The following is an 11,150-nucleotide window of genomic DNA, read 5'->3' on the forward strand; positions in this document are numbered from 1 at the left end:
GTGGTAAATGTGACTCTATTGAAGGTGTTCTTCCTTTGCAGAGGTGTTAGTGAGTCTGGGTTTTCTTGCACAAATCAGGAATGCTAGACACTGACACTTCTAAAGACTCCTCCTCTTTGCCTACCTACTTCTCATTCAGCAGTTCGAGATTGCAATCTCCATTTCAGTCAGCCTTTTGAGAGGCTGAAAAAAATCAAGCTGGAGCTGGGTCAAATAATTTATAGCTACTACCCTCCCTGTGTTCTTCCTTCCCCTTCCCCTTCCCCTCCCCCTTCCCCTTCCCCTTCCCCTTCCCCTTCTCAGCAGTGGGCTGACAGAAAAACTAAACTCCCTAGCTTAAGTCAATGCTATGAGCTCCTGCTTGCACTGTATTTACTCAGCCACTAAGATACTCTATAGTCCATAGATACTCAGTGTTGGGAACTGGCCCAGGTGAATCAATAGTTAACAATTTAAAAAGTAGCAGCTTACTGACTGTGTGGACAAAGGCACTAGACTCTGTATTTGTTTGCAAACACATAGAACTAGCCTTAACAACATTGTTATATTTTAAGGAAAAATGTGGGTTGTGGTATCAGGGTTCTTCTGTCTTCTTAACTAAAAAATGTAATGCTACATTACTTAGTTGATAGCTGAGCAAAATGGACTACAATTCATTCTATGTTCAAAGCTCAGCATTTCTTGTGGGTTCAACACCCTTTGTTATGACCTCCTCAGAGTGTCAGCTATGGGTGTAGAGCTCAGGAGGAGACAGCAATATTAACTCAGCTCCAGTGAGAATCATGTAGTATAGGTCATAGAATATATAAACACATGGCATGGTTTTCAGAGGAACTGAGCACCCTTAACATTCATTTACTTCAGCAGTCAACATTTACTCTGTTAGCAGCTCTGAAAATCAGGTCAGTAAGGTACTTCACTTGAAACCATAATCATTCTCTTTCTGTCCTGTATATAAAAAAATGGGAACATTTACATCTTATAAGGAAATGTGATATCAGTATTTGACGCTTTCATTCTAAACATATTTGTAAAATGTGTATGATAAGTTTGCAAGAGAGATGGTGTGATGCTCACTGTTAGAATTTGATCTTTCTGTACAAACTTAGATATTTTTTGGCATTAGGTCTTATGAAGATTAAGATATTACAGTATTATTGTTTCTTCATACAAATTGTTTTGTAAATACGGTGGAACTTTAAGATTAATGTTATCATTATCCCAATAACACGTTCCAAAATGCACCACCATAGTATCATCAACCAACCTGGATCTTATTTAGACATGATGGACTAGATCTTCTGTTAATTTAAATCACCATATTTTTGCTGAAGTTAGTTATTGTGAGTGGTCCATGCCAGCTGTGGATATTCCCAGGGATGAGCAGAGAGCATAAGTTCCTGACATGAATGCATGCAAACCTGCATTATTATCAGTATGGTGTTTTAACAGTGTTGCCAGCAGTTTTTATAAAAGCATTAATAGATTATTTTTAAAATATGCCAAGATACTAAGAGGGAATTGCAGAATATCTATCAAAATATCATAGTTTCTATGTTTGTAATGTGATAGATACTCTGTTTGAGCACTTGAAACAGATCGCATACCTTTCAGGATATCTCCAATAGTTACTGCAAGAATTGCATCAAAGCTTCATATGGTTTACTAGTTGTTTTCCTTGTAGAAAAGTTGAACTCTCTCTTTGTTTATTTGAACAGGTACATCAGGTCTGAGAGGTCAATAATTCTAATCAATTTCTGCCTGTCTATTATCTCATCAAATATCCTTATCCTCGTTGGACAAACTCAGACACATAACAAGGTATGATAATGGATTGCATTACATTTACACTTAAATATTGATATCTTTGTTTTATTTGTGTTTAGCTTAAAATAATTACATCCTATGCTCATAGGAATTGGCATTTTTGGTAAAATATTAACAGACAAGGGAAAATATTTACCGTCTTTTGTAGTATTTTTTTCCCCCTCAAAAGATCCCTTTTGGTATTGTTCCCTCTGGATAAGCTGTGTTCTCTGTGGTAGACTTGTATGTTTTATAACTAAATTTCAAAGCAAAAAAGTTCAAAGACTCAACATCAAAAGCACAAATTCTGGTTCATTATAATAGTTGTAATAGGATTGTGCTACAGTGTTTTTGTCTTTTTATTAACACACTGGTACTCAAAAAACAAGTAGAAATTGCTTAGAAGTTATAGAGTACTATTCAAAAATGTTCAGAAACAGACCTTATAACAAGCTATAGAACTGTTAAATCTCTGACTGATGTAGCTATAAGAAAGTAATAACCCTGCATACCTTAGTTAGTGATATATTGCTGATGTATTACTACTCTGTTCTGAGAGTCTTTCTGAAGATAGTCGTTATTTGTCCCTCTCCTGTAGAGCAGGGCTGTGTCAGTGTTTCGAGGCATCACCCATTGCCTAGTGATGCTAGGCAACTTTCAGAAGTGGCAATAAGTAGTTGCTTAAAATTAACTATAGCTACAGTTTGGAATAAAAAATTGTGTAGTTGGTGAATAGGACAGTATGTGATAGAACGGTGTTAAATTTTGGAGTGAGCAAGTATCTGTAAAGTAATTCTTTATCCCACTGTGCCACACTACTTAATGCACTGCTTATCTTAAGTTTTCCAATATCTGATGAAATACGTTTATCATCTGCTATAGGATAGCTGGTGTTTCTGCAACACACCAGTGATTAATAATTTATTCTTTTCAAATGGGTGCTTAGAAATTTAGCTGCCACAAGTTTCATAAATTCAGTGGCAAGTCAATAGCTGTACTTTTTAAAGCATATCCAAAACAAGCAGTCATTTCCAACACATAATTTAACAAAATTATTACAGTATTAAAGCATAATAATATGCTTTAAATTTTTGAAAGTATGTAGAGATACATATGGACTTGCAGAAGAAATACATGACTCAGATTTTATTCAGGGGAAAAGAAGTCTGAAATGCATAACTTCCAAGTGGAATGCAGAAGTCTTAAGCCTCTCTATAATTTCAGCACTAACATGTGTAGTCATATATACAATTTTATTATGGATTTCAAGAAGAAATATGGTTCAGTAGCTGAAAGTTCCTATGTATATTGCCACTGTGGAATCAGGGTTTGAGGGCAGAACAACTGTGATAACATGCTCCCTAGGTATGCTGTCAGCTTTCTCTGATGCTTGACTCAGGGAACTCTGAACTAAAATGAGCCCCTAATCTAATTCCTTTCTTTTAATCTTAATCTCTTTGAGCTCCCTCACTTCTCCTTCCTGAACTCCTGAAAGTACAGTCATATTCTATTGACTTATTTCTGAGAACAGCAGATCCTAAAAATTGAGATGTTCAGAGGAAGTAATTGACAGAAAAAACAACGCATCACAAAGTTTACATTTTGAATATGTGGCCAGAAGAATGATTCTAAAATATCACTTTTTACTACACTCCTTTTTCAATCCACACCTTGGTTTTGATACATGTACCACCTGGGAGCTTCTAGCCAGGGAGTACCTCTAATGGATCAAAGGCAGAATAAATTTTTTATACCAAGGAAGATACTCCTTGTTATAGACCAAAAATCTTTTTATCCCTATGTCCACTGATAAGTGGAGATATTGCAAGAGGCTAGCCTGAGAATGCCCCATCAATCAACAAAACAGTCAGCTAAACTCACTGTTTAGCAAAACCTCATTCAAATTAAAGCAATCAGAACCAGGTATGACTTCATTATGTTTGTAAGTAAGGATGTGTTCTGGCATCAGATATGTTTGAATTCAGGTTCTGAATTTTTTATTTTCAAAGATCATATATTACCAGAAGAAGACGGTGTTTGATTTTTAGTCCATAGATCTAGATTACAATACTGACATCTGTAGGAAAATTTATGTTTTTATTTTGCTGAGCTGGAAAATTAAATCTGTAAACGGGAACCTCAGAAAGAAAATCAGGTCCTTACCTATGGTTTAAGATGAAAAACATTTTAGATTTGTTTCTGAGATTTTATTATTTACTAGAAATCAAACCATTTGGATTTTTAGTGTTTGTCTGAAAAATTTGCAAGAAATCTTGGGAATATTTTATCAAGACAATGTAATATTCAAATCAGCAGAAATTGTTTCCTGAATAAAGGCTGAATTGGTGTTTTAGGGCAAGAAGATAAGCTCAGTTTGTTTAATGTATTGGAGAAAAATTGAGAAATATGATATGCCACGTTTGGGAGTTTATTTAGTCTGTTCTGTTCTCATTCTTATGTTCATACTCTTCTCATATTATTGGGTCACCTAGTTAATGTCCATATAATGCTTCTGATGTTCATAAAGTTGAAGAATGCCTCCTTTTCCCATGCTTTAGTTTATCTTGGCTTCTGAGTTTAAATTGTCCCCACCTCTATATTTCTGTATATTCCCTTTGAGACTAGGTGCTTGTAAATGTCATCAAAGCTGAATTCCAGTTTAAAGTTGAACAGTGTGTAAATTAAGCATACCGAAGATGTATTTATAACAAACAGCATATTGTCAGTCTGTCTGCACTTTGTGATTTTCTCTATCTGCATTAAACACTGCAGCAAGTACTTTTATTCCTTTCAATGCTATTTGATCTCCAGGAAATTTCTCTGGTTCATTTTGGTATGCCCATTGACATCTGTGACAAATAAAAGAATATTGAGTCTCTTGGTCTGTATAAGTGCAGGTTTTCTGTTAGTTTCTGTTTTATGTAAATCATAGATACTTAGCATGTTAGACTTAGCTCTACCCCTTGAAGGCTGAGTATATCCTCGATGTTTTTCAAACACCTTCTTTTAGTGGACACTAAGTGAGTCTGAATATTGCACTCCCTTTGGTTCAACTAAGTTCTGCCTTTTTTTGATAAAAAAGATCAGGGTATTTCCCACAGGCAGAAATGGACGAAATATTTACAATGGACATGTAGAAGTAGTTTAAATTCTTTCAAGCTACCATAGATTTTCCATTTCTAATATTCCCTGTTAAAAAACTTTTTTTTCTGCAGTTTCCATAACTTGAGGATATCAACATTAGACCAGAGGTCTAGGTCATGGGGCTTTTTAGCTTGTTTTAGAATAGTTCATGATGGGAGGCATGGAGAGGAGTATGGTTTCACTTGGAAGATTTGGATTGGGATAGCAAAAAAGCCTTTTGTCAACAGAAAAGCTTTGCTTCTTTATTCCTTCTTAGCCAAACGTGTTGTGCATTTTATTGAAGGACACAGCTGAGAAATGTTCTGCTCTTTTCAGTATGTTTCCCAAAGCTTTCAAAATGAAGAACTTTATTCAAAGCCTTCTTAATGTTTCAGACTGTGTAAGAGATTTCTGTTTTGTCAGATTCTGTTTTGAAATACAGGTCACTGAAGGCTGAATTTGCAAGAATATTATGAAATTAATTATGTGTTTTGTTTAAAGATAGTTGGTGTTATACTAGACATGAGAAGCATATTAACTTACTTTGGTATTTCTTTCTGTCTGTTGTTTTCTTTTCAGTGTTAAATGTTAGCCACATCATTTGTATTTAAATTTGAGGGTATGGAATTGATACACTGGAGATAGCCTTTTAACAGCTGAATTTAGTTGTAACATTGAAATTAAATCTCTTGAATTAAGGAAGGGTAACACTTTTCATATATAAATTAACTGCTCACATATCTGTTATTTCACAAATGAGATGTCCCTGACACCTACAAAAGCATTACATATTTACTTCAAAGAGACTGACAGTTTTGTTTGAGGAAATATCCATCAGTGATTTGTAGGTTTCACTGTAATGTAACTCTTGCTGTGTTATGTTTCATAATGTTCTTCTTGCCATCAAGAAAAATGATTGTATTTCTTCTATATGTGGACATTTATTGTTTAAACTATAAATCTTTACTAAGCTTCTGATCCCATTTTATGAAGACATTCTCTATCCCCAATAAGTTATTGATTAATATTATGTGGGCTTTTCATAAATTCCCTTTTCTTTTGCATACATCCAGAAAAGCCTTATTTTTTTCATAGTTCTGCCTAAATAAAAACACATAAGCTGTTTGATGTAAACAATTCTTATTTACCTATTTTTCTTGTGAAGAAAAAAAACTATTAATACAATTTAAACCATAGAATTCATTATACATATTGGCAAAAGTGGGTTATTTTCTATATTATCTGTTTCCAAGCGTACTTAAGAGTTCATTGCTGGAGCTGGGGTCACTTGTGAGAAGCAGTCATATTTTTAGAAATGTCATTCTGTACATTTTGTTAGCTATAGTCAGTTTTATGTGTGCCTGCCAAGGAAAGAACAAGGAAGATGTTAAGGCACAAGGCAAGATTTAGCAACCCTGATACTCTGTGTCATCCCTGTTTAATTGCAATGTTCAGTTTATTATGCTTACTACTACATTTTGGAATTTGTCTTTTAGATCATACCTGAAAGGATATGGAAAAGGCATGTCCTGAACGCCTAAAGAGCATAATATAAACAACCAGTAGTTTTGATAAATGCACTGTAAAAAATCAAAAATCCCATAAATTTTTGTAGATAATAAGGTTGGAATGTTTCTTAAATAGGCCAACTGTACAAAAGTAACCCCACTTTAGCCTTTTTCTTTTAAATAGAGGTTCTAGGCAGAAAGAAGCAAATAGAAGTGGAAAGGAGTTGAGAAGCCACAGAATCCCATTCCCATGGCACTCTGAAGCAGCTGACTGTGTAACTAGAGCTCTCTCCGGTTTTGAGAAACAGTGGGTGGCACAATCCCCTGAGAACCCTGCAAATGTTCAGGTGGTACTAATGCTGCCTCTAACCATGTGGTTCTTGCCCCATATCTGCCATGCCTTACAGATGCAGGCATCAGGGCAATATATCTCCTAGGAAACAGCGGGGGAGACCTAAGAGCAGATGGAATGAACAGAGAAATGATGCTAACACAGCATTAAGGTTGTGTTAGAAAATCAATGAGGGAGTAGGGAATTTAGTATGTCAGGCAGTAGCACTCTGTATTTCAGGTCTTGCTTGGAGAACTTCAGAGGAATACCCCCCATTTAAGCAGCTGAAGCCCGTGAAAATATGTCCTTCCATTTTTGCCAGTACCCAACTTCCAAATTAACACTTTCTCTGGTGATTGTCATCTTTGTGTAACAGCTTTTCGAGCAGCTGAGCCACAGAGTTTGTGTCCCTCACAGAAACACACCCATAAATAGGTCAGCAACCAGAGTGCACTGCACCACGCACATCTGCCTGCTGTCTTTTCAGGAATTTAGAAACAATTAACAGGAGAAGAGCCCACTTAACTGCATAACTATTACAGGAGTAGGTCTGTTTAAGCAACTGTTTTACCATGCCAAATTCTGACAAAACCTGTTAATATTAGCTGAATGAACTACCTGCTTTTAGATTCTCAGGAGAACCTCTGGGAGCAGATCTTTCTTACCCAAAATCAGTAAACATTGTCATTCATGCTACTGTTACCTGCCTCAGAGGAGAAGGTAACACTCTTCTCCAAAGTGCTTGCCACTCTGTTTCTCAAAATGCATCAACTTTATCATTCAGTTTGCTATTTCTAAACAAAACAGACATTTTGATTGTAAGCAAGTTACAGGGAAGAAATTGGGTAGATATTATCAGCGTGTGTTCTCTGCCTCCAAACCCCAGAACCTTTTAAGAGCTCTGTGAATTATTTTAGAATCACTGAATTGTTCAGGTTGGAAGATCATCTGGTCCAACCCCGTTCTCAAGTCAGGGTCAGCTGTAAGGTCAGAATGGGTTGCTTAGCTTTATATAGTCAAGTCTTGAAAACCTCCAGGTGTGGAAACGGCACAGCTTCCTTGGGAAACTTGATCCACTGCTTGTCTGTCCTCATGGTTAGAATGTTTTCCCACATACCTGGTCTGGACCTCCTCTTGTTTCAATTTATGCTCATTGTCCCTTGTCATCTCACCACACATCACTGTGAAGAGCCTGGCTTCATCTTCTCAATTACAGGCTTCTGTTAGATGCCCTGAAGCTATGTCTTCTCCAAGCTAAACAAGCCCACCTTCCTTAGCCTCCCAAGCATGTTGGTGGCCTCTGCTGGACTCACTCTGGTTTATCAAGTCTTCCTTGTACTGGGCAACCCAATTGTACTGGGCAACCCAATTGTATTGGACACAGTATTCTAGATATGGTCTGATAAGTGCTGAGCAGAGGAGGACAATCCATCCTTCAGCGTACTGGCTGTGCTTCTCTTGATGCAGCCCCAGATGCTATCAACTGTCTGTATTGCCAAGGGAGACTGGTGACTCATATTCGGCTCACTCCCCATCCCTCCAACATGTCTAGGTCTTTCTGGATGGAAGCCATGCCTTTCCAACTAGTTTTTTAATCCATCTTGTCCATTCATCCAGCTGTGACCTCCTAGCTTGGTTGCAAGAATATTGTGAGAAACTTTGTGGAGTTCAATTTAATGACCTTTATTTTGAAAAGCAAAAGTTATGTTGGCTTGGAAATCCAATATTTACCAAGGTTTACCTGTGAGACTTAGACTGTTTCTGACCCATGACTCACACTAGTGCCAGATCTAGTGTGTTTCAGCTGGTGAGGGTCTTCTCCCACCCACTCAAGCCACCACACATTGCACCCATGTGCTGAGGAATGTTGCACGGGTGTAGTCTATTCCCTCCTCACTGGTTGTGGTGCTGGGTTTCCTGCTGGCATGTGTGCCTCTGCTGTCCTGCCTTAGCACAAGAAAAAACATAGCTCAGACTTCCCCGAGGTAACCCTCTGCTGTCCTACTCTTCCCAAAATGGTGGGTTTTTTTCCTCCTTGCTCTTCAGGATCTGTTTACAGTAGTTTTTTTCTCTTCTAAAATTCACCCCCATAGCCCTGAGAAAAATAACTCATTCTCTCACAAACACCTGTTTGAATCATCTCAGACAATCTGTTGATGACTCAAGCAGCTATTTTGGGCTTCACACCTTTTTTCTACTTGTCTTTTGCTTATTTGTTGAATTTCAGTGGAAATAGAAAAGCAGTCAATGGGAAGTAGATCAACCTACAAGCAGTTCAATGTTCATGTCTTTCATTTACATAAACTTAGTTTTTAAAAAGTGACAAAAAAGTGACAATAGTAAAAAGGATTTTTAAATTAAGATACAATAGGAATAGACTTCACAAGACAAAGCAGTTTAAGTGATAGTGATAATAACAGCAACACCAAAAATCAGCATTCAGCTACTTGGTCATTTCCATTTGCATATGAAACTTGAATTTCCTACATGGATTCTCCTATGTGGATTACCATTTCTAAGAATGTAGACATAGAATCCATTTGTCACATAAACCAAAAGAAATACAGAAACACGCTAAGTTATTTTTTTATAGTGCTATCTGGTAAAATAATGCATGAAAAAATACAACTCTGAGATAAACACAGTGTAAATCTTATGTCCTACTATGGTAATTATTACATCATTACTCTTCCTGTATAACAAAATGAAACATGTTAGTAAACACAACCTCTAAAACACTATCCTTTAAGATACAGTAGTGTAAATTTGGTGCAAAATATTATCTACCTATTGTACTGAATTTTATTTATACTTCCCTACAACTCCCTGTTGTGTCTGCATATTTTCAGAAACATATGGTACAGTTTAACCTTGACATGCACTATGAAGTTCATTTCTGCAGTTTTACATTTTTTTTCCTTGTATTCTCCTAGGTCAGAGCTTTTAGGGCTCTATAACTTGCAGTCAAGTCAGTAAGAGTGTTCTATAATGGACTGTTAGATTGGTCTGATTCTCAGATTGATCTGATCACAATCTGTAAAATGGGTATTCTTTCCTTACTTAACACCACATACTTTATACTGAAAAAGCTATGGGGCTCAGTCCTGTGATCCTTTTCATAAAAGTACTCTCTAGCTCTATGTTTACTTTTACTTTAAAGTTTTAGAAATAGTGTCACATAGAAGTTGGGAGAAACAGGCTCAGAGGTGGTTGAAGAATCAGTATGAAAATGAATCAGCAATAGCGTGGCCAGCAGGGACAGGGAAGGGATCTGACCCCTGTACTCGGCACTGGGGAGGCCGCACCTCGATTCCTGTGTTCAGTTTTGGGCCCCTCACTCCAAAAAGGACATTGAATGACTCGAGTGTGTCCAGAGAAGGGCAACGAAGCTGGTGCAGGGTCTGGAGCACAGGTCGTACGAGAAGCGGCTGAGGGAACTGGGGCTGTTTAGTCTGGAGAAGAGGAGGCTGAGGGGAGACCTCATCGCCCTCTACAGCTCCCTGAAAGGAGGCTGCAGAGAGCTGGGGATGAGTCTCTTTAACCAAGTAACAAGTGATAGGACAAGAGTTAATGGCCTCAAGTTGCACCAGGGAAGGTTTAGACTGGATATTAGGAAGCATTTCTTTACAGAACAGGTTGTTAGGCATTGGAATGGGCTTCCCAGGGAGTCCCCACCCCTGAGGTGTTTAAGAGTCGGGTTGACATAGCACTGAGGGGTATGGTGTAGTTAACAGTTCTAGGTTAGCAGTTGGACTGGATGATCTTCAAGGTCCTTTCCAACCTAGATGATTCTGTGATTCTGTGAATCATGGGGTTTGTGTTTATTACTTTGGTTGAAGCACACTCAGTTCTGAAAACAGAGCTTGCTAGTGAAGCGGTTCATTTTTTATGCTGGAATCCCTCTTGCTTTTGCAGCAACTGAAACTAAAAAAAAATAATAATACAAAGAAGTGAATCATGTTTTGTTAGATTCAATGAAACTAGTCCAGGATGCTGTTTGAACAGCAGCCAAAACCTGCCACTCCAGAAGTACAAGAGGCTCTGCCCTGGGCAATTGTGAGTTTAACCTACCCTGTACCTTATTAGATTATTTAATTTGTGATTGATTTTAAGTCATGGCCAAAATAAACTTCCTATGAAATGGTAATTGTTTTCAGGTGCTGAGATTAAGGTCTGGGTTCCAGTACCTATGTCCAGAACCTGTTTATTCATTTTATATTTGTCTGCCTTTGGAGGAAAAAAAAAAAATAAAATAAAAAAAAATTAGTAAGGTGTGAAAAGAGGGGATCTCAAGTTAGTTTCCCTATATGCAAGGATTAACAGAGGAAAATGTGCTGATACTCGATCAGGCACAGGAGCAGGAGGGGAGGTGGGAATTGACC

At 37.4% G+C, this 11,150-nt stretch overlaps 1 protein-coding gene across 1 annotated transcript in view; it reads left to right on the forward strand.

Annotated features, from left to right (window-relative positions):
• ADGRB3 (adhesion G protein-coupled receptor B3) overlaps positions 1–11,150 on the forward strand; it is a 477,442-nt gene that overhangs the window by 375,732 nt on the left and 90,560 nt on the right. The window contains exon 18 of the mRNA XM_026844073.1: positions 1,719–1,821. Coding sequence (XP_026699874.1) covers positions 1,719–1,821 — 103 coding nt within the window. The remainder of the gene's footprint in view (positions 1–1,718; positions 1,822–11,150) is intronic.

This window comes from Athene cunicularia (assembly GCF_003259725.1).
Source record: "Athene cunicularia isolate RWA chromosome 3 unlocalized genomic scaffold, athCun1 chr3_part1, whole genome shotgun sequence".
Classification (NCBI taxonomy): domain Eukaryota; kingdom Metazoa; phylum Chordata; class Aves; order Strigiformes; family Strigidae; genus Athene; species Athene cunicularia.